The 23,735-nt window shown below is 43.3% G+C and overlaps 2 protein-coding genes across 17 annotated transcripts in view; both read left to right on the top strand.

Moving 5' to 3' along the window:
• ATXN7L1 (ataxin 7 like 1) overlaps positions 1-13,140 on the top strand; it is a 197,570-nt gene extending 184,430 nt beyond the window's left edge. For 9 of the 15 annotated variants that reach the window (XM_050925374.1, XM_050925333.1, XM_050925393.1 and 6 more), the window contains 2 exons: positions 5,357-5,431; positions 11,134-13,140. In XM_050925374.1, coding sequence (XP_050781331.1) covers positions 5,357-5,431; positions 11,134-11,217 — 159 coding nt within the window. In that variant the 3' untranslated portion in view covers positions 11,218-13,140. Of the gene's footprint in view, positions 1-5,356; positions 5,432-6,914; positions 7,267-8,416; positions 11,060-11,133 lie in introns of those variants that run through there. The other 6 variants (XR_007769808.1, XR_007769810.1, XM_050925341.1 and 3 more) reach the window with 6 other exon arrangements.
• A 3,209-nt stretch (positions 13,141-16,349) lies between these two features.
• EFCAB10 (EF-hand calcium binding domain 10) lies at positions 16,350-23,532 on the top strand. Of its 2 annotated transcripts, none has more exons than XM_050926198.1 (4): positions 16,350-16,498; positions 20,456-20,620; positions 21,295-21,379; positions 23,374-23,532. In XM_050926198.1, the coding sequence occupies exons 1-4, from the start codon at positions 16,399-16,401 to the stop codon at positions 23,414-23,416; spliced, it is 393 nt and encodes a 130-aa protein (XP_050782155.1). In that variant the 5' UTR covers positions 16,350-16,398; the 3' UTR covers positions 23,417-23,532. The 2 variants fall into 2 exon arrangements, with proteins under 2 accessions (XP_050782155.1, XP_050782164.1); XM_050926207.1 differs by lacking the exon at positions 16,350-16,498 and adding an exon at positions 16,744-16,938.
• The last annotated feature ends 203 nt before the right edge of the window (positions 23,533-23,735 follow it).

Here is a 23,735-nt window from a genome sequence, read left to right as displayed (position 1 = left end):
TCAAATAAAGGTGGTTAGGATGCCCCACCTAAATCATCTAGGATGGAGAATTGCTACTGATTATAGAGCTTTGAAATCCTGGGAGAAAATGGCGCCATATGTGGGCAAAAGTCTAAGATGTGAGAATAAATAATTGTGGCCAAATGCATACCGATAAAACCTTTATTATGATTTATTATTGATATGCAATGCACACAAACAAAGCTGGTCCCTGCCCTGAGGGGTTTTAGTCTAGAACAGTGGTTTTCAATCTGTGGTCTGTGGACCGCTATGTCTAAGATTTCCAAAGGGTCCGCACTTCCATTTGAAATCGTTTAGGGGTCTGCAAGTGAAAAAAAGGTTGAAAACCACTGGTCTAGAAAGGAGAAAAAGCTGTAGAAGGCGGGACACGCTGCAAAACCCAAAGGTAGGGATAGCTTTGTGTGTGGCTGTTTGTTTTTGTTTTAAACGAAAACTCTCCCTCCATATGGACATTGCAGAAGTGAGTTTTTAAAGGGAACGTGAATGGAGAGAGGATGGTTTGGGAAAGGCATTCCATACATAGGAGCAGCACAGAAATGGGAAAAGAGGACGAACAGGGCTCTCAGACTGGTGTAGTGGACAGAGTAAAGAGCCCCAAGGGAGGGCACCATTATGTATTTTCTCTCTCCTGCTACCAGTAGAGAAAAAAAATTACATAACATACAGAGAGATTATTTATTTTTGCTTTTGAAAATGGATAATTTTGTTTCTTTGCAGGGAATAATGGCATTTTGTTTTTCAGTTGTGGTTGATCGCATGGCTTAGTCATTTAGCTGTGTCGAGGTGACCTGGATTTAACCTCATCCACACACAGTCATTGGAGCACCATATATATCAGCCTTACCATCCCATCTCCATGCCAGTGGTTTCAAATATGTGCCCCAAAAAATAGTAGGATGCCTTAGATACAAGAAATTTTCAATATCTCAAAAGGAAGGAAAGTCAGACTATAGATGATATTACCAGGGTGGATTTGATTTAAATCAAATTGATTGACCCTGGTAATGAAGGGGTAAGCAGGGTGCAGGAGCAGGGGGGAGGGAGACACCCTGACATTAGCGCCCCCCCCCTCCCTCCTGCACAGCAAGCAGGAGTCTCTGGGAGAAGCTCCAAGGCAGAGGGCAGGAGCAGCACATGGCAGTGAGGGAAGGGACAGCTGAGCTGCTGGAAATTGAAAGCCTGCTGGGTAGCTGCTGCACAGGGAACTTAGGGGAGCTGGGAGCTGATAGTGGGGCTGCCAGCCCACCCTGGTTCCAAGCCCCCACCAGCTAGTCCAGTGGGCTGCTCTTTCTGCAAATAGTGGACAAAGCAGGCAGCTGCCAAACAATGTTAGCAGGAAGCTTTGCACAACTTTAAGCAAGCATGTTCCCTAGTTGATCAGCAACGTAACAACAAAACAACGTTAACTGGGACGACTTTAAGTGAGGAGTTACTGTATAGCAACTGAATAACTTTATTAGCCTTACGTGTGAGTGTTGAAAAAGCTGGGTGATGAAGTCTTTTGTCTGAAATGTTCAAAGCCAGGTTAAAGCTGAGTTGAATGTTGACAGGCTGGGTTCTTACAGTATTTGTGTTTCTAGAATTCTACAACAGATTCGTGCAACTGGGAATCTTGCTGCTGTTCCCTGATGTAGAGTTGACATTTTGTAGGTCTCCTCTTATAATAAGAGAGCAAGGGGCAGGGCTCTGAAGGGCTCAGGTGACTGGTGATAGGGTGTGGAGCTTTTCACCTCTACCTCAAGTCCAGGCGAGGGAGGCAGTATCTGAAAGCTTTACTTTTTGATGGCTGTGAAATAGACCAGTTTATAAGTGGAATAAATTGATAGCTGGCCTCACTCTAATTCCTATGTAAAGTTGTCCCCATCACCAAGAAAGCACCACCATGATTGGAACCTTTTTATTACCCATCTCAATAGAGTGCCAAGGACCAGATGGGCTGTGACTCTGAATTACCCTCCCACCCTTGGAAGTAATCCCTCCAGATCAAAGACAAGCGCTACCAGCAGAGCTTTGTGAGGAAGCTAATGCTGCTGCAACCCATATGGTTAATCTGTTCTGTTTATACACCGAGGGATTCCGTCTCCTATGTTATCACATTCTCATCATTAAATGAATGGGAGCCCAGAGGCCTGGGTTCTACTCCCAGATGTGCTACTGATTCCCCCTAGGACCTTGGGCAAGTCACCACACCTCTCAGTGCCTGTTTCCTCATCTGTAAAATGATCACCCACCATTGTAAAGAACTTTTGAGACTTACCAATGAAAAGGGCTTTCTAAGTTCAAAGCATTGTAACTGGAGGAGGAGTTAAACAGACTCTAGTTTAATTGGCTATAATGAATTTTTCATATCATTCTCCTCGTAATAGTATCCTACAACTCCCTACTGTGGGCTTGACATGATGATGCCTTCAGTGGCTAGGAAAAGTGTTTACATAGTTGCAGTACTCTGTAAACAACTCACATGGCACATTGCTCCGGGACCCAGGGCAAAGACAGCCCCAGTATACAAACAGAAGGCTAAAGGAGGAATAGCGGTGCATGAAGCTTAGTTTATTCCATCAGTGAGTGTAGATGTCAGGCACTGGTTATCTGCATGCACGACTGGGAAGGTCTGTTACCATACGTCAGCCTTGTCTCTGATACGAGTAAAAGAGAATTTGTTTTGGATAACGTGCATAGAGGCACCAAGATTGAGTCAAAACTGCCCCGAGGAAAAAGATCAATGTCATGGACTGGTGGGACTGGGACAAAGGCCAAGCCTGATAAGTGTGTGGAGTGGAAAACAACAAAAGATAGGACCTGGGGGAAAAGGAAAAAGGCCACAAAGCTGGTAAAAACCCAACCCAACTCTGACCAACCCCATGCCCTCTCATATCCCTTCTGCCACGAGCAGCAAGGAAACAGTCACTGGTCTTCAGTGTGTGTCTCACTCCACTCAGGAGAGAGACCTTTGCTTCTTCCTCAATGAATATTATAACATTGAGACTGACAATGAAATTCATTGATCTGGTAAATTACCTGTTCCAAATATATTTGTCAGCCACCGGTACCAGTCAAAGATAAGCATATGTGATCCCTGCATCCTCAGGCGTAAGAAGACAATGAGGCGTAAGAAGACAATGTTCCCCAGTTCTGAGTGGTTATAAATGCCTGGACACTGCACTGCTGGGCCCGTACAGAAAAACCTAACAGAGAGAGAAACTGCTGGCATCCAGGCAAACCCTGGGATGTGCAATGGACAATTTTATAACAATATTTTGACTAAATTTTATCTAAATATATGTCTGTACATTATGTTGCACTGGCTCTCAAAAAAAACTCTGTGGTCCAGTAAATGGATCTCACTGCAAATTTACACCCCTGGCATCAGATCCTCAGCACTGGGTTCTGGAGGCTTTGTGCTGCCCTAATCAAGCAGCTGGTGATACTCTTTGTATAGGAAAGACTTCAAATGGTGTAATTCCATGTAGCTGGCTCTATCCCACCAGTTCTCAGTCTCCCAAGCCCAGCATAAGGATGTGGCAGGGAAGGGCGGGGTGGACTGAGCAGGGTGTGCTCTAGCAATGCCCAAACACCTGCGCTGCTATGCCAGAGTCCAAACCAGGACCCAGCCAGCTGCAGGATATGAGGGAACAGAAAGGTGGCTTGAGGCTACCTTTCTGCCCTACCCTATCCTCCCCCTGCACCAAACACAGCTCATGTGGACACAAGGATCAGGTTTGTAGTTTGTTGTCATCTAGCTGTGTCTGCCTCATACTCTCGTACACATACAACTTCCCTACATTTGAAACCATTTTCAAACCATTTGAAAATCACTAGCGGGGTCAGAGTTAAACAGAAAGCACACTAGGGATAGAATAGTGAAGCCGTGTCCATAGCTCAGCCCTCTGAATCTAGGTATTGTAAGGCATGGAATAATATGGATCAGAGGCTCCAGTTATGGGGTGGATGGAGAAGAGATTTAATACCTCTTCTCTCTCGCTTTTTATAATCAAATACTCTAACATATTCTGTGCAAAAACCTGCCCTGCCATTAAACAACTCTGCCCCACTAGATAGAGGCAGAAGGAAGCATTGGGTAGGTGAGCAGGCTCATACAGCTTATATATTCCATGTGTAGAAGAAAGCATGTAAGTGTCCCTCTCCTCAAATGCAATGTAAACTCCCTGTCCACTGGGCTAATAAATTGATCTGGCTTCCTGTGCACTATAGAAGGACCATGTCAGTCTGATTGAAAAATGCTCTCTTCCCTTTTTCCTCTGACCAGCTGGCAGAGAGGAGGATTTACTCTGAATCAATCTGTGTGTTATGGCTTTGATCCTCAGTACAGGGAAATAAACATGTAGAAGGAAACAACAAACATGATAGAGAGGTCTCTGTGCAGTTGAGATAACCTATATATCTATGAGAAATAGCTAGAAAAGAAGCAATTGCAAGGGTGCATAAAGTGTTTAAAATGCTGAAAGGTACAATATAAAGGAATGGATGCAACAAACCTATTTATGAAAGTAACAGATTCAGGATGCAAACTGAAGCTAAAAACAAGGACAGGAACTTAAGGGGCATTGGGAAACCTTGCTTTACACAGAGGGTGATTAATATGTAGAATAAACTATACAAAAGACAGCAGTAAAAGCTGCAACCTTGCCTGTAAAAGGAGTTTGTTAGACAACACTTAACAAAAGAGTGTTTAAGGGTATAAACATTAAACTAGGGGAATGCAACGTAGGTTCCTCCATTTAAAATAGTCATAAGTGTCCTCCTGCACAACAGTTAGAGGTACCTGTGTATAATGCAGCACTTCCCATGTGCAGCTGTTAGGGCTGCGGATTCACAGGGACAGGTGCTGGAAGTTGACCATGACACACAGCAAAATGGAATAAAGTTTAGGTCAGAAATCCAAAGGACTTCTCAAGACTCAGCAGCTTGAGGCCTTCGCAATGTGTCCACTAGCTTGAGGTGCTGCAATAGATGAGCTGCAGCCCAGGGCATCCGTCTGAAATCAGTCTGTAGCCCACAAGTCAAAGTTGGGTCACTGCAGAGCTAGACAGAGGGTCCATCTGATTTGTTGTTTTTCCATCTCATACTGTTCCAGTTAGTGTTTCCTATGTGCTTTGTGAAATGTAACTACATTTGTCTGCCTTTAACAGGTTCCCTGAGATCACTAGGATTATATCTAAAGAAACTTGTTTTTCAATAGACAGTAGCAGTTACTTCTGTTTTCTAAATAAATGTAAAACATGCTTTCAACGTGAAAGAAAACAAGGCCAATACAGGCTTCCCATGCATCTGACAACAATGTGCTTTTTAATACTATTCAATTAATGTCTTTCAGATTGGAAAAAATAACAGTGTAGCTTTGTCACAATCCAGTCCTTCAAGTACATCAAACCCAGTACACAACAGACAAGTAAGTTTTGGGGTGGTTGTTCTTAAGCAAAAGTTCACTTCAGTAGTCCAACAGCAGATACTCTGTCAAGTAATGTTTGAATCATTTTATGTATTAAATTATATTTTTAAGCTTTGTCCTCTGTAGATTTAATCCTCCTTTTATAAATTATTAGATTTTCCTCCCTCATTAAGATTCTTTTTGCAGCTGTTTATTGCTCCCAAAGAGTGTGTGAATGGTGAGTTTCCTGCATATTGTTGGCCACCCACACCACTGCCCAATCAGTTTGTCGTTTGCCTGGCCACAGCTGTCCCTGATGTGGTGGAACACCAGGCAGCAGCAGCTGAAACAGTGCTTTACACATAAAACTCACTGCAAAAGGAAACTGACTAGCCTCATGCAGTAGCAATCAGAAGAGAGAAGTAGGGCAGAGAAATATTTTGTTTACCTAGAGCATTCCCAAGCATGAAGCCCCTCAGCTCCCAGCATTGGCTGGGAACGGGGAACCGCGGCCACAGGGAGCTGAGGGGCTACATGCCTGCAGACGCTCCAGGTAAACAAAATGACAATGTATTAGATATTCAATTCAGTGATTACATAGAGTTTAAAATCATCAAATTTTGGTGTAGACCGGTTTATAAGCCGACCCCCGCTCTTTGCTGTGTCACTTCTTTACCAAAAATATTCGGCTTATGAACGAGTCTATATGGTACTCTGAATCTGACTCCTTCCCACACCATCAGATATCGCTCAGGACATGAACAACGCTCTGCCATCCCTGTCTATCCTACTGTTTGCTGGAGTGACTACGTTGTTGTGTTTCTGTAACGCAGCTTGTTTGAGAGGGCAGATCGTTGGCCTGTTGCTCAACCTGGAGGACTTGTGGACTGCTTTTCATTTGGTCTCCACCCTTTGACATGTCCAGCTTGGACCGGCCCTACCAGGAGTTAAACTCCCACCAGGCTCTCTCTCAGGGTCATTGGAACACACAAGCCTTCCCATTGTATCAAGTCCCCAGGGAACGATAAGGTATTCCCCCGTAACTATTCCCCATATGAACAGTCTACTTCAAAATAGAAGTGACTTTCTTCAGGAATAAGTACGCCACTCACAAAGCAGTCAGTGCTGGTCAATTTTCCCCATGTAGACAAGGGAGGAGAGAAACAAACAGCAGGAATAGTGATAGTCCTAATGCTGATAGCTTGCATCATTTTCCCCTATTGACAATAATCTGAATCACCATCATTTAGAGATGAACTGCCAAAATATGACCTAAAATAAAACAATTTATTTCTCCTTGCTTGCTGATTTAAAGGAGGAAGTACATGGAGGAAGAAGTACTATTAATAAACAAATGCACTGGAAAATCGCTCCTTGCACACTGGCTTTTTGTTTTGAGAGAATGACATCCAAATACCAACAGCAGTCAGGGGTGAAAGCTGTTACAAGGCGTAATACAGATGTTTGGTTGATTTAAGGGGCAATTCCTGTTTTGTTCTTTCAGCTGCATCATCTATACACAACCCCAGGAATAAGGCTTGTTAGTTAACTGCTGTACTGGATCCACCAGTGAGAAGCCAAGAGTACAAAACATTGATTCTGTGGCAGTTGTACATAAGCAGAAGCTATTGCACTGTGGCCAGCTCTTGCCGTTTTATCAAGCATTGCAATATTTGAAGCTTGAAAACATGAACCCTAAATGCAAAAAAACCAAAATATATTGTTGTTTTTAAATGTCATGATTTAGTGGGGCCTGACTCAGGGTCAAGGCCGGCTCCAGGCACCAGCATTCCAAGCTGGTGCTTGGGGCGGCATTCTGCAAGGGGAGGCAAGTCCCTGTTGTTTTGCCCCCAAGCAGCGCGCCAAATTGCTGCCCCGGGCGGCGGGGGCAGTCCGTGCGCCCCTAGGGCAGCAGGCACGTTTCCGTGGCAATTCAGCAGCAGCCTCTATGTTTAGCTGTCCGGGGCGGCTTCAGCTAAACATAGAAGCTGCCGCCGAATTGCCGTCGCCGCAGAAACACGCCTGCTGCCCTAGGGGCACACGGACTGCCCCCGCCGCCCGGGGCAGCAATTTGGCGTGCTGCTTGGGGCGGCGAAAACTGTAGAGCCAGCCCTGCTCAGGGTTTTTGAATGATTGGGGTTAATACTGATCATATGAATTGGCAACAGAGTGCTCTGGAAGTCAAATATTAGGCTTATGCTACATGGCCACGTCTCTTTTTGTAAGATTTTTGTCAATTACATAAACTGATCTGGTATGTGCAAGTTGCAGCAATCAGGATATTGTCACAGTAGCCTGCACTGTGTGGTTTTTAATAAATCATAATGGAGCTGGTAAAATGATGACTTTACATGAAAATGTCTTTTACCTGTTGATGTCAGCTGCGAACTAAAAGCAGACTTCCCCAGAATTACTGGCCATAACATCCATCCCTGCATTAGATTTATAATTAATCATTTTTTTGTCTTTGTAATATTTGTAGGTACCTGACTGTTTTAATATTTCAAGCCCTCGTATTATGTTTTTTAAATATGTATAACCAGATCACTGTAGTAAGAGGTGACAATGCATTGTATGTCATTTGGGATTACAATAGTTTTTCTGCCTCAGGCTAGTGGAGATGTGATGTATAAGGAAAAGATTATTTAGAACTGCCTCCTGTTTTTGTTATTTCAGATTTGCCCTGATTCTTGTGTTCATTAAGTCAGTGTATCACTGAACCTCTTTTTTTAAGCCCTACACACAGTCTCAACAAGAAACAAACAGCATATTTGATACAGCTTCTTTTCATTGGAGTCTAATGTAATGAGTTTATTTATTTCTTAGAAAAAGAGAATGTATTTCTCAAAAGGGATTAAACTTTATTTGTTATGAGATTTAAGAAAAACAAATTCCTTTTCTAGCCTTTGCAGGTGCATTATTAAAGTTGTTACAGTACTGAATGAACAAGCACATGTACTGGGAAATGTTTCATGGTTTTGAAACTGGCTCTGGTTTCTCTTTTAGAAAACATCAAATCGGACTGGTAGGATAAGGACTCTTCCATAGCAAGGAAAAGGAAGCAGCCTATAATCTCTAGCTCTCAGCAACCCTACACCACAGAGTTTTTATTTTCTGTGTCCTGCAGGTGGATTTAACCTTTTATCAGTTTGTGGTTCTAAACGAAATTTACAGAAAACTGCTATAATAGTAGATTGTTTAGTTTATCGCTTGTATTTGCCACTGATCTGTGCATTCTGCTTTGTTCTGTTTCATGCCTTCTCAAGCTGTTAATGTTGCTTTGCTCCCTTTGTTTCTTGCAACAGTAACAGTGGACATTCCAAAATAATCTAATTCATGGCTTGGATTTTAAATTGTCCCCCAAAATTGTTGTCATTAATTACAAACTACAGTAATCTCTGGATTTATGCTTGTCTAAATATTACCTAGTGCATTTCTCAGCAGTTTGTAACAATTGGGGCATTGCAACTTTAAGAACTAATTTTGATGAGTGTGCTCAGCACCCATAACTCCCATTGACTCAGTTGGGAGTTCTGAGTGCTCAGCATCTCTCAGGATCAGGCTCTTAAGGAGTCTGTACTCCAGTCAACGCATGGAGGATTTACACATCTAACTCCTGCTAAAGTTAGTAGGAACGCAACATAAAAATTCCCCATATTGTGGTGGGAGTTGTGACCCCTAAGATCATACTACTGGTTTGCTTCATTAAACAATTTGGGTTTGCAAGGACAGGAGTTGAACAAATTGGTTTGCATCAATAGAATTGCACTGACAGTGTTTCTTATAGGATTACTGATTTTTTTATATAAAATGTAGATTTTATAATCAGAAAATTGATACCAGGTACTGGAACATTAGTACAGAGGAGTTAATTTTTATTTCTACAGTGTTAAAAGTGCACTTACATGCTGGTTTATTTACATCTTGGGGGAAGGAGAGACTGCAGATAGTAAGGAGATTACTTTTTTCTTTTTTTAAAAAAGAAGGCTTAAGGCAGATTTTAAGAATTATAAAATGTTTAAGGAATTGTAAACGAGGCTAGCCCCTTTGAAAAAAGTTTAGAAGATATTCTTAAAGTAATTTTTTATAGTGTTAATTTTGTAATAATTTATGTTTTACTGTATTTCGGAGCTAGCTGACCGGAATAGTTTCAGAAACAGTATGAAATGTAGGAAAGTTTAAACAATGTTTATATTTTTAAAATGTTCTTTGAATTATGTTTTTATTGAACATTTCTTCAGACTGAAAAATGTGTACATATCTTTGTTATTTTTGCACAGTTTTTGTCTTGTTCAGTTTTAGAAGCAGAACTATGTTTGTTTTTTAATTTATTTTGAGTTGTAAAACTGCAGGAATTTAAAAATCTTAGTAACAAAGTTACCCTCTGTAATTGATGAAGTGTCCCTCTGCTTCCAGAGGAAAAACAGTACTTGTGGGATTCAGTGGCTGCTTCTGAGAAATAATGCTTGTCAGTAACTGAAGGAGTAATTCAGTAGTTTTAAGAATGTTTAGCTCTTTACATGCATCTTTTAATTGGAAAGCTGGAACATGAAGACTAACCTTTGAATGCTGCTTAAATTTGTTTTCAACTGGCTTAGGCCTGACAGCATTTGGTGAAAGCTAAGTATCAAGTGAAAACCCATGGTATTTCTCCCTTCATTAAAGAAGCATTATTTGATTTTATATGTATTTAAAACTTCAGCCTGAAAAGTGAAATGGAAATAAACCTTTTTAAAAATGGATATAAACTGGACCAGCCTATAATGCATCATTAGTGTAGCATTCACTTGCAGTTCTTTTTCTCCCTCATTTGCCTGAAGATCTTGTGATTTGTTTCCAGCAATCTAGGCTCAGAAGCTTTGGTTGTTACACATACGCAATGCATAGGCCTGTCAGCCATAAAAAAAATTAAAAAAGCGACTTGGATAACTTGTATGCCTTCTTTTGTATTGATGTAACAATTGTAAATAGTGCTGATCGACCTTTGTAGAGAATAGTTTATACAGCATATTCTATTATTGCTGATTCTCAGTGATCTATTGTTTTAAAAAAAGAAAAAAAATGAAATTTTTCTATTTACACCTTATATTTTGTTATGCTGTTGACCCATGGCACTTTAACAAAACTCTGTGGGTTTTGCATAGCTGGTCAGTCATGGGGTATATTAAATAACTGTTGTTGCACAGAAATGAATTTGCACCTGCTATATTGTGCTTTCCTACTTCAGATTTTAGAAATTTTTCCAGAAAATTTTTGAAGAAAGCATGTCCAATCATTCTAAAAAAATAATGCCATACTTGTACAGTCAATTTCTTTTTTACAGTCCATATTTTGTAACACTAAGTATTTTCATTCTTTGTCCTGCACCTTTCTCTGTTAGCAGTATCAAATAGAATTCATTCCATGCTTGTGATAATTGTAAGCAGAATAAATGTCTAAAGTAGGTGTAAATAGTAAATTCTATGGCTTACAGTTTTAAAAAAGGAAAAACAGAACAAACATGTATCTGATTGATACTGCCATGGTTCAACACCGGGCCTGGAGATATTCTCTAGTGAGCGATTGTATTTTTTGTTTTTTGCTTTATTATTATTTTTTTTTGTAACATGGCTTTGTAAATAAAATAATTTATATGTTTGTAAGAAAAAATGTGCAGTGTCATTATTTAACTTTAAAAACAAATGTGTATATATTTTGAAATTGTACTTTTCTTCATTTCACAGGGTAAGATTAACTCCAGTGCGGAGAACCAGCCAGTTGGACTAACGGGGTTCTGTGATGCGTTTCTGAGGTGCCCAAAACCGTAAACCTGTTACCCCTCTGCCTCAGCAGGTGAGAGCTTTGGCAGAGCTTAAACTGTGACAGCTCCCTGCCACACCAGTCGGTCGGCCTCACTAACAAACTCCTCAAGAATTTGCCAGTCTAAACCTTACCTTTCAGGTAAAATGCAGTGAACCCGTTTCCAAGTTCCCTAGAGACATCTCTCTGCAATGTCCAGTCCCTGTGACTGGACACACTCAGAAATTAGTAGGTCCATTGTCTCCAAAGAGACAGAATACACACCAGCTTGCTGGTTCAACTGAGGATGAATGCCTTATTTAACAGCACTGGGACGAATTTATAATAAAACAAAAATAAGTTTATTAATAAACAACATAGATTTGTGATACCAAGCAAGAGAAAAAGAGAGACAGGGATGGTTACAAACAAAACAAAAATAACACATTTTCTAGTGACTAAAACATAACATTAGCAAGCTACAGTCCTTGCCTGCTAATCATAACCCCTCTCCAGCCCTTCTCCTAATGGCAATCAAATCCTCCCTTGCCCTCAGCAAAGCAACCCCTGACAGTCTCACCTAGACACTGGAAATTAGCCAGGGTTTTTACCCAGGAGGGAACTGGAAATTATCGGGTTTTTGTCCAACAAGGAACTGGCCAGTTTGAGAGACTGAGTTTTGGGGCAGAAAGTAACACATCCTGTTGCCTATGTTTTCCTCTCACCCCAAAACAGTAAATAAAATATTGGCATAATATCTGATAATAATTAATCAAGTGCTAACACTTTTCACAAAGTGATTGTTCCATATCTGACCTCTGTCCTCATCTTCAAAGGAAGCCAGCACAACATCTTCAAAACAGGAGCCTGGGAGCTTAAATTCGTAACTTTACTAGACACTAAAAATAATGGATTTAATAAAGACACTGTAATCTGTAACCCACTAACCCCCTTTTTTGTCTTATGACTGCAGTGTTAACTGGCTACTTTACCTTGAATGGTCTCTTACAATATGTTACTCCTGGGGGAATTAGGCATCACTGTGCACATGCAGAATTCATGTCGTCCCCCCACTCCAATATTTTTTTCTCTGCAGAATATAGATTCTGCTGAAGAGGCACTGCAGTTACACTTTTCACCAACCTGGGGCTGCTGTGGCACCAGAAGAGAGAGCAGCCAGCCAGCAGAGAGGGATGGGGAGAGTCTGCATTCCTCACAGCAGGGCCAGGTGAGGAGGCACAGAACAGACAGAATGGGGCTATTGGGTGGGTCACAGAGTGGGGTTCAGAAGGACTCGTGTGGTGGGGACAGACTGTGGCGTGGGCTCAGAAGCTAGTGGGATAACAGCATTGAGCCAATGGCTGAATAGGAGGGGCTGCAGGGCCACATGGGGACAGAGCTGCAGAGACACATGGGGATGTGGGTAGATAGGCTGGAGGGCCATATGGGAACGGGGGAGGGGAGGCTGCAGGGACACAGGTAGGAGGGCAGTGTGGGGACTCATGGAAGGTGGGAGGTATGCTGCAGGGATACACACAGATAGGGGCAGATGTGCCTGACTGAATGATAAAAGCTAGAGGTCAGCCAGGGCCTGCAGGGGAGGCTACCCTGTTCCATATTTCTCCCGCCCACACCCAACAACCCTTCAGGTTCCCTCCCAGGCTCCTTCCTCCCTCAGCTCCTCCGTTACTTCTGACTCCCCCAAGTTTTTGCACCACTTCTGATGGGTGCAAGAAATATGTTTCTGTATTGCAGTTTAAATGAATTACTCAAAACTCTGTATTAATACACCTAGTAAGGAATCTATTTGTCAAAAAAAAAATCCTGAATCTTTTTCTTGTTTGTATTGTTACAGACATACTGGCTGATAGGTATTTTGAAATGAATTACCAAGATAATTGAAACAGGAGTGATTATATTGTGTTATTTTGACCAATAAAATATACAGAATTTTGCAGAATTTTAAAATATTGTGCACAGAATTTTTTTTTGGTCAGAATTCCCAGAGGAGTTCACATAGGTGTTAACTACTTATACTAAACAATCTGTTTTACCTTGTATTTAGCTGTGACACTTAATATTTTGCCAGAGCTGAAGAACGCTGTGTAAACTCAAAAGCATCTCTCTTTCACCAACAAAAGATATTTCCTCAGTCAGCTTCTCTAAGGGCAGGTCTGTGCCTAAAATGCTGCATCAGTGCTGCTGTGCCACTGTAGCATTTAATTGAAGACACTCTGTGCCAACAGGTGAGATTCTCCTGTCGTCATAGTTAATCCACAGCAGCAAGAGACGGTAGCTATGTCAACAGGAGAAGCACTCCCACTGACATAGCACCATCTACACCAGGAGGTAGGTTAGCATAACTACGTTGCTCCAGGGTGTGAATTTTTCACAGCAATATGTCTCTATATTGTAGACCTGGCCTAAGAGCTAGCAAGGCACTCAGCAGAAGCAGAGACAAAAAGCAGTCGGTATTAAAAGGAGTCCCCAGGTAGGGGCAAGACAGATTTGGAGACGTGCAGCTTTCTCAGTACAATTGCTCCTCTCCTCTTCCCCATGTCCCCTGGGACTAGTCTGGCTCCTGCACCCTGATTTAGGAAATGCTATTTCATGAACCTACTTCCGAATCAAGCGAGCACCTGCAGTGTGTCCAGCCTCAGCCCTCAAGCCACTATCCTTCTCAGTTACACCTTTTAAATCCCTGGGCAGTTTAGGCTCATGCATCACTAAGAGATTAAAAATGTGAAGTGACAAAGTTCAGCTTCATTGATAGGTTGTATACTAACTTTCAGCCAAATTCAGTTTCCAACAGCAAGACACTCTAAATCACTGAAAATACACTTTATCCTGGAGCTGCTGACAAACTCTTAGCCACAAGCATCTCCATATTCCACACATTGTGCAGCCATGAAACTTTGTTAAATCCTTTTTTCCCAACTCACCCAATGTTTGGCTTCTCTCATAATAGTTTGCTGTACAAGCTTCTCGCAAACCTCCCTCAACAATCCCGCTTCCCTGGCTCATACACATCAAATCCTATGGTGATGAGTAGGGATAATGAACCGCCGTATAAGGCATTGCCAACCTAAGCATTCAAAATTATAAACTCTACTCCCCAAAAATCATAATTAAAAATTACAAATTAAAATAATAAATCACCTTGGGGTTTCCTCTGCTTTGTCATTTTGGAGCATTTAGGTTTTCCCCATGAAAGTGTCCCCCTCGCCCCCCAATTTGTGTGTAATAATTTAGATTTAAAATTCTACCTTAACTGTACCAACAAAGATGAGTGTCTCCTCTGGCTTTCTCCTAACTGCTGGGGTGGGGGAAACTTCTTTTTTTATTTTTTTTTTCCCCTTCTCCATTTCCTCACCAAACATTGGCCTCCCTTCCTGTTCCTGTCCCTTACATACATGTTCCCTTTTCCCTCTGGCTTCTTGCTCCTCATGGTCTCCCTCTCTGCCCTTCCATATTACCCTCTCTGAAGTTTCCCCTCTGCCCCCATATTCTCCAGCCCTCTGTTCATCCTTGTTCTCCTCTTATTACTGTAGTTATGTGCATTTCCCTGCCCCTCAGGAGCTGCTTTGTTCCCAGGTTTCCTCCCCTCCTCCCAGAAAACAATGTGCAACTTCTCTGCAAAGCCTGAACTGCTAATTTTACTGAAAGGGGAAGGGAAGTCAAGGATTAAAGTGGCCCTAGTATCCCCTTCTTGCTTCTGGGAGGAAGAGGCAGCTCTCAGCAGGTATGTCTTCTACACTGCACTTGGACACCAGCAGCTGGCTAAGGGGCTGTTTAACTGTGGTGTAGACATTTGGGCTCGGGATGCAGCCTGGGCTTTGGGACACTGCCACCTTGCAAGATCCTAGAGCCTGGGCACCAGCTCCAGCTCGAACGTCTGTACTGCAATTAAACAGCCCATTAGCCCAAGTCCCACAAGCGTGAATCAGCTGGCACAGGCCAGCCATGGATTTTTAATTGCAGTGTAGATATACATGCCAGGACACCAGCCACTGGGTTCAGGTGTTAAAAACCTGTAATGACTGCTGGCAGGTATGATGATAGGTAGAGAATTCTGCAGAATACAGTCATGAAGAAGGTGGGTTGCCTCAGTAGTTTCTAAAGCCTGCTTTCTGACTGTATTCCTTTATCAGACTAATTCAGAGATCTTTAGTGCTCTAACACGATATACTAGGGTTGGCAATGGATTCAATACAGATAGGTCTAGAACAGAGTAATAATAGGCTTTTATCCCACATGCCCAGTAATCACTAGTGTCTGTGTCTGATTTGGGGGCCAGCTGGTGCATCTTTCCACTCTTGCTTATTCCTTCCAGAGCTATACTCAGTTTCTTTTGTTTTTTAATCTTACTCTTAAGCATCTTTTTCCTAGTTCATATTTTGGGGGAACAGAGAGACTGTTTCAGTTTTGATCTTCCCTGTCACGCTGTTTACGAAGACATTCATCCCTAGGTTTAACTGGAACATCCTGTTCCTTATTCCTGGTTGTGATAATTGATTCTGTATGTGAAGAGAGGGTTCCCTGAGTCATCCACATTTCACACGTTTGTTTAGGCATAGCAGAGATCAGACTAACTGAAATATGGAGCTGAAGCAGCGCTCTAGATTGGGCAGCAGAGGAGAGCAGCAGTCATCCTTTTAAAAATCTCAATGCCAAATTTCACAACCTGTAGCTGACCAAGTCACTTCAGTGGGAGGGTGCATGATTAAAGACCCCAGGAGGTAACAGTGAGAAGCTGTCAACATAGCACTAATAATATTGAGCCATATACTTTTCTCAATTTCTGCCCCCTCCGCCGCCCCTCCCCGCTCCGATTTGCCCCCTTTGCCCCTTTTTATCCCCTGTAAAGCTCAGTTTGCAGCACTAGATGCCAAGGAAGGGCAGTGACTTCAGCAGCTGTTACTGAGCATGCTCAGAGCCCCCAAGTAACACATTCCTGCAGCTAAGAGCTGCTCGCACGAGACGGGAACCCTGACGGCGCAGCAGCAGCAGGGGGCGGGGCCTGCCCAGCTCGCGCGCAGCCACTTCCCTCCCGGCAGGCCCGGGGCCGCAGCAGCGCCTTCCGCCAGGCGGCGTTTGGTTGGGTCTCAGGGACTGGACGCTCCCATCGCGGGGGCGGGGCCTGCGCGCCCACCCCGGGCGGGTCACGTGGTGGAGGTGTGGCCGCGTGGTCGGTCTCCTAGCAACACGGGATGGCGGCGGGCGAGCAGCGGGGCCGGGAGTACCTGGAGCGCTACAAGATCCCGGAGCTGCTGCACAACCTGAGCGCGCTGCTGCTCTACCACCGGCCCGGTACGGCGGCGCCCGCGGGAGGCTGACGGGGCGCTGAGCCCCTGGCAGGAGGGAGCGGGGCGCCATAATGCGCCGCTCCCAGCAGGGACCCAGGTCCGCCGGGGACGCGTGACTGGGCTCGGCACCGGGCCAGCTAGACCCATGCACAGCCGGCTGCAGCGCCGTGCGCGGGCTGTGCGGCTTTGCGCGCCTACCGCGTGGGGGGGTCGGGAGTGGAGGGGAGGGGAAATCTTTGGTGCCCCCCCCCGGGCCACCCGTGGTTACGACAGGCCCGGATTTATGGCCGTAAGGGCCGCCGAGGCGTGAGCGGCGCAAGCTGCCTCTCCTGGCCTCCGGACTCATCCCCTGCAGCTGGGCAAAGCCAGCGCGGCGGAGCGCTCGTGCCCCTCCTGATGCCTGCAGGATGCTGCCATCGCCGCTGGAGCTGATGCGGCCGCTGGGTGTGTAGGAACCTCACGTGCGCTAATAGTCCTGCATCACGTCTTGCCCCACCCTGTTCAATGCATCTGTTGCAGGCAGGGGTGGCACGTTTGTAGAAATTTTGGTGGTGCCCAGAACCCGTCCCCCCCCCCCAACTGCCTAAGGCTCTGGGAGGGGGCTTGGACGGGGTGGGGGGGGTGCACCCTCTGGGAGTTGGAGTGCAGGGGTGGGGGCTGAGGATGAGGGATTCATGATGCAGGAGGGGGCTGAGGATTAGGGTGCAGGGGGATGAGGGCTCTGGCTGGTGCTAAAGAGTTCATAATGCAGGAGGGAGCTCAGGGCTAGGGCAGAGGGTTGGGGTGCAGGGGATGAGGGGTTCATGATGCAGGGGCGCTCAGGGCTGGGGCTGAGGGTTTGGGGCATTGGAGAGGCTTGGGGCAGGGTAAGGGCAGCCTGCCTTAGCATTAGTAGAAGCCAGGCACTAGGACCCTGGAGCAGCAGACAGCAGTTCTGCCCGGAATCGCTCTGCTCCGACAGCATGAGCAGGCAGGGGAGAGGCGTGCGCTCCTTTTTGTCAGGCAAGGATACGCGCGGGGGGGGGGGGTTAGGGGGAGGGGTGGCAGGCGGGGGCTGGGACCTGCTCCCGCAGCAGGAAAAGCCAGCTCCAACTATTGCTGGAGCAGGGCACCCAGCCCTGAATATTCCTGGAGCCCGAGCACTACAAATGTATATAACCTGCCGCCTGTGGTTGCAGCTTGTCGTACACACAGATTTCTAGGCAAATGGCGTTGTATTATTCAGTTGTACAGCACCTAGCACCGGGGCCTTAGGTGGGGCCCCCAGGCAGAACTATAATGAAAATGACTAGCTCGTGCTTGTCCACATGCAAGTAGTTGTTCAATGTGATTTGTTGTACATTATTTACTGCATCCCGCCTAGTGCATGTTTATCAGTTGTTGATGCAGGATATCACTAGACTGTAATTAACCATAAATTCCATTCTTCAACCTAAAGGCTGAATAATATTTATACAATTGCTCTAAACCTAATAGCCTAGGTACTGACACCGTTCCCCATTGCCTCCCCCCTGCATGAACCTTTCACTGCTGCATGTAGCTACACGCTACAGTGTGGATGCAAGTTGCTTCTTCTTGTGGCATATAACTCCATATAGTCTACATCAGGGGTAGGCAACCTATGGCATGCGTGCCAAAGGTGGCACATGAGATGATTTTTCAGTGTCACTAACACTGCCCGGGTCCTGGCCACTGGTCTGGAGAGCTCTGCGTTTTAATTTAATTTTAAATGAAGCTTCTTGAACATTTTAAAAACTTTAGTTACTATACATACAATAGTTTAGTTATATATTATAGACATATAGAAAGAGACCTTCTAAAAACATTAAAATGTGTTACTGACACACACAACCTTAAATCGGCGTGAATAAATGAAGACTCAGCACACCACTTCTGAAAGGTTGCCAACCCGTCTACATGTTGCCACAAGTGGTGTGAAGTGCAGCCGTACCCTTAGCAGATTTAAGGTTCCACACAACTTCTATTAAACTATTGTAAATAGTTTTTTTTAATTGCATTACTTCCTCTAAGATACCAGTACCTTAGCTGTAAATTTAACAAGAATCGTTAATGGGCAATTTAAGATACCATTTAATTGAGAGAAGAGCTTATTATATGTACATTATAATTTTTCCAAAGACTGTCATGCCTGAGTTATGCAGGAATCTGATATGGTTCAAATTTTATTATCGACAGTAGTGATACATTTTCACATTTCTTTTTTATAATTCATTAAAACTGAAGGTTAAGTGCTTATAAAGTCATTCACTTTGCTGCAGAATTCAGTATTTTGCTGCTAAATAATTCTGAGGGCTTTGGCATGTAACTTATGTCTAAAGTGCCATAAAGCGTACATAAGGCCTTGGTTATAAGCCAGCAGTTTGCCCAACTGCCCTTTTGCAAGGCTGTAGGGCAGGGGTGGGCAAACTTTTTGGCCTGAGGGCCATATCGAGGTGGAGGAATTGCGAACAGGGCCATGAATGTAGGGCTGGGGGTTGGAGTGCGGTGTATGGGAGGGGGTACGGTGTGCAGGAAGGGGCTCAAGGCACAGGAGGGGTGTGGGGTGTATGAAGGAGCTCAGGGCAGGGGGTTGGGGGGCAGCAGGGATTCAGGTTGCAGGCTCCAGCCTCGCCCTGCTTACCTAGAGGGGCTCAGGGGTGACAGCAGCACACAGCAGGGCTAAGACAGGCTCCCTGGCCCCCCACTCCACTTGTCCCTGTGGCTCCTGCAAGGGAGGGAGGAGGAGAAGAGGGCTTCGCGTGCTGCCCTTGCCTGCAGGTAACTCCCCCAAAGCTCCCATTGGCCATGGCTCCCCATTCCCAGCCAATGGGAGCTGTGGGGGGAGGAGGGCAGTGCCTGCAGGTGAAGGTACTACACAGAGGCCCCTGTCACCCCCAGGGACCACTGGGAGGTAGTAGTGCCAGCCACTTCCAGGAGCAGCGGGGGGCCCACAGGTGGCAGTCCCACAGGCTGTAGTCTGCCCACCCCTGCTCTAGGGGACAGTCAGTATATGTTTATAAAGTAACAAAGTAAGCTTCAGAATGAAGTGATTGATAGTTAAATATTTCAAAACTTCATTTTTTTTTCTTAGTTGCTAGTGTGTATACAAAATACAAATAGCCATATCTTTCTAGTGATAAAGCTAATATAGTCTATAGGCCAACTGTTAAAATCAAATTCTATTTAGTATGTAAAGTAATGTAACACCTTTTTATACTCAAATGGTGAAAATTTGGCCCCACTGAACATAAATGGGAATTTTTTGCCATGGACTTAATTGGGGCCAGGATTTCAATCAAGGTGTCAAAGAATTTTACAATGTAATGCATTAAATTCAGGGCCTTTAATCAAATGTGGCAGCTAACACACAATTGCTCACATGAGCCTTGGATATTAGAATCTGTTTTACTGAGAGGTGGAACTGTGGTTGACAACCAGCAGTTGATTTATAGGTAATTAATCTAGATCACTCAGCAGTATAGTATATGAACACTTGTTTGTTCCTCACCCATTTCATTAACTGCTACTGCATCTTAAAAAGTGCAATCTCTCCCAGTTATAATTGAACACAGCAACCAATGGAAGATAACCTCTAATAGAACAGCAGCCCCTTCCTATTCTGTTAGCATTGTGCACCATCAGGCAAGTTCAAGTCTCATGTCAGATTCACAGTACAATGGTTTTGTCATAATTTATATTTCCTTGAGATTGTCAAACTTTATATTTCCAGAATATTTTGCATTAATTATAGGGTTGAAGAATTAACTGATAACTACATCACTGAATATACACCAGTGGAAAAATAAATGTAAAGTTACACTGCTAGTACAGTAGAGGTAAAAACGGAATTAATCCTACTGTACTATAGTTCACTGTTTTTGCATTTAATGGTAAGAATTAGTAAACCCAGTTTAAAAAATGTATACTAGCAACAAGATTTGTTAACTTTATTCTTTTACAGAAAGACCAAGAGAGTTTTTGATACATGCACTGGAAAGAGTGAAGTTTGCAAAACTAACTGATGTGGAATATCCTTATCTTGTGGATGAATCAAATTTGGATGCTATGTTTGAAATGCTGGACACTACAAGTCAAGGCTATATAACCTTAGTGCAGTACAAAGGAGGTTTGTCTTCCTTGCTTAGCATTTTTTAATTAAGATGGATTTTTTATTTATTTACAGATGAGAACTTTAATACAGCAGAGAACATTTAAGCTATAATATGCAAGTTGTTGCTCAAAAGAATGTGAGAGTTTCATTAAAGAAATTTCTCAACCCATCAGAAATTAGCATTGATAGAAAAACAATTTACTTGTTGCAAAACTTTTTTTATTACGCAAAATGAGACACCCCTCTGCTTCCTCCCCCCCCCAAGCTTTTGTACACAATATTTGACCAATAAGATCTGAAAATAATCTACAGTAGAGCTGGCAACTTTAAAAAGTTATATTTTGTTTACCAGCCAGATAGCGGTGGGCAAATGTTTTGGCCTAAGGGCCAGATCTCGGGGGCAGGGGAGGGAATTGCGTACAGGGCCATGAATGTAGGGCTGGGGCAGAGGGGGCTCAGGGCAGGGGGTTGTTGGGATGCAGGGTGCGGCAGGAGTGTGAGGTGCAGGAGGAGTGCGGCGGGGGCTCAGGGTAGGGGGTTGGGGTGCAGGCTCCAGCCCAGCACTGCTTACCCAGAGCAGCTCTAGGGTAGCAGCAGCACTGGGTCAGAATTTGTGGATGTAAAACTAGACTTCTGTAGGTTTGCACTGCAAGGTTTAAAAGGATTCTCTTTTTTAAAAACCTTTGTAGCTCTTAAAAGCTTGGGGTTAAGTACTCAGGATTTGCCTTATGAAGAAGATGCAACTATCACACTGGAAATATTCAAGAAAGAAGTGTAAGTAAAGTGACATTTTTACCCTTTGGCTTTATGTGGAAAAGAGATTTGTAGCTAATTGTAATTGCATGAATTTTGTATTAAGCGGTTTCTAAAAATATCATTATGCTTTTGAATATTACTTTTTAAATCAGGTCTTAAATCTACAAAGTACTCAATAGTCACAGCTACTCGACTTCAGTTTGAATATCAGGCACTCATCACCTTATGTTCATACCTTTTAATTATGTTAAAGAATAAAAATGTCACTAGAAAGTCAAATTTAAACTAGAAGTGATTGGATTACATTTAGTTTTCCCTGTGAGATGGATAATAAACAAGTAGTGATAAACTGGGGAAAAGTTTAAAAATATAATGTTCTAGTTTATGGAGTATCCTGGGGAGCACTAGCAAAAAAGTTCACAGTTCTGAAAAAGTGATCATATTTCCACGAGTAGATCAGATATTTTGCTATTGGTGCCACTATTCGCTCTAAAGGCTATTTGTACCAACTGCAGAGCAGCAGTGATTTTCTTGTCATTTCTGAAAGCAGTCTCCTTGAAAGCTGTATGTGGAAATGACACTTGCATTAATTTTTTTTTTAAACCAGCTGACATTTATTTGGGAAAATATCCCAAATATCAAATCAATACCACAGGGAATTGATCAGAATAACTATCTGCAGCTTGGATGAATATTCTGGGGATACAGAGTAGTGCTGGTAATCTCCACCTATACACACAAGCATCTGTGTTTGACTGCAGTGATAAACCTTTCAGTTATAATTAACCATAGAGGGTGGTATACTCAGTCAATACATGTATGTAAAGCCTCAGTATTATCTACTTAAAACTACTACTGTATTTTATAGGAAGCCTGGTAATTTAATTTTTTTTCTTTTTAAAAAGATTAGAACAACCAGTACACCAGCAACTGAGCCAATAAAATTTGTGTGGTTTGGACCAACATTTTAATCAGGTCAATGCAGCAAATTCACTGGCTGGGTAGCTGGATGCTGAGATTCTGGAGTTGCGCTCCAGAATCTCAGCATTTAAATTACGAGAACAGAGAGAACCTTGAAAATATGAACTAAGTATAACCAGTGCAGTGTCACCTGCCTGCTTAGCACCTGATACAATTAGAGGAATTAATTTCCTCCATTCATTTCAAAACCTTATGGACTCTTGCTATCAAGGCTATGCAAATTGGCATTTTTCCAAAGAATTGAGCATTTCTGCACCGAATTTGACATTTTGCTGCATGCAGATGACCAGCATTGTTTCCCCCATCTCTGTCCTGTAGAACCTGCCTGTACTGCCTCTTGCTGTCTACAAAGGCAAGTTATTTGAGTTACAGTGCAGTCTCTGCCATGTTCCATAGATGTAGGCAGCAGGAAATTAGGATTCCAGAGCTAGAGTCCAGTTTACAGCCAGGGATCAGAAGCCATAGCGGTGGACTGCCAAGCAAGTCAGCCTGGACACTTTTGTAGGAGCCTAATACCTATTTTGAGCCTGTACAAGTTCCCCCTATCCCAGGCACACATTTGGGAAGAGGAGAGCATACCAAGATATGCCTCAAGTGTAATTAATTTTACATAAGTGTCTTCAACTTCAGTTTGGCATATTTGTGATTGTTTGGGAGGAGGGGTACAGAATTGGAAAACTAGATTGTTATTTTTAAATGTGTGCTGGACTTAGTTACCCAGTTCGCAAGTCCATCTTTACTTCCCACATATGATGGAGAATAACTATGGTGGTTTGGGAAGGGATAAGAACACCATGTACTGAAGCAGCAGCAAAGAGTCCTGTGGCACCTTCGGACCGACAAAGTGGGTCATCACCCAGGAAAGCTCATGTTCCAATACATCTGAGAGTCTATAAGGTGCCACAGGACACTCTGCTGATTTTACAGATCCAGACTAACACAGCTACCCCTCTGATACACGTACTGAAGAAAATTCTATATTGAAATCTCATGTGTAATGAACATCTAACTAGATTTCTTTTCTTCTATAGGAAGAAGTTGTTGCAGGAAAGCTGGGCAATATATCAACCTTAAGCAGCTGTCTGCTAAAAATTCTCTAAAGTCTTCTCTTTGAGTTTTTTTTTATTTTAATTGCCTTTTGGCAACTGATAGTTTCACTTATCCAAAAATAAACTTGAGTAGCATCAGCATAGTAAGTAAAAAGTTGAATTATATGGTACTAGTTTAAATAATCAGAAACTACTCAATACACCTTCCTTTAGGGAAAAAAATTCAAAAATATTAAAAAGATGCTGTGTATCCACATCTTCCCTAGCAAGAATGTTTTGGGGCCATACAGTGATAAAAATGACTTAAATCAGAGCAGCTCAAGGCAATATTTTGACACTTGTAC

This window comes from Gopherus flavomarginatus, chromosome 1 (assembly GCF_025201925.1).
Source record: "Gopherus flavomarginatus isolate rGopFla2 chromosome 1, rGopFla2.mat.asm, whole genome shotgun sequence".
Lineage (NCBI taxonomy): Eukaryota > Metazoa > Chordata > Testudines > Testudinidae > Gopherus > Gopherus flavomarginatus.
This window is presented reverse-complemented; position numbering and strand designations above follow the sequence as displayed.

What these genes read in the sequence shown, in the direction of transcription:
- EFCAB10 (XM_050926198.1), top strand. Translation starts at nt 16,399, where the DNA reads ATGGCGGCGGGCGAGCAGCGGGGCCGGGAGTACCTGGAGCGCTACAAG. An exon ending in GCTGCTCTACCACCGGCCCG is followed by an intron (nt 16,499 to 20,455) that starts GTACGGCGGCGC and finishes ATTCTTTTACAG; the next exon opens with AAAGACCAAGAGAGTTTTTG. An exon ending in GAAATATTCAAGAAAGAAGT is followed by an intron (nt 21,380 to 23,373) that starts GTAAGTAAAGTG and finishes TTTCTTCTATAG; the next exon opens with GAAGAAGTTGTTGCAGGAAA.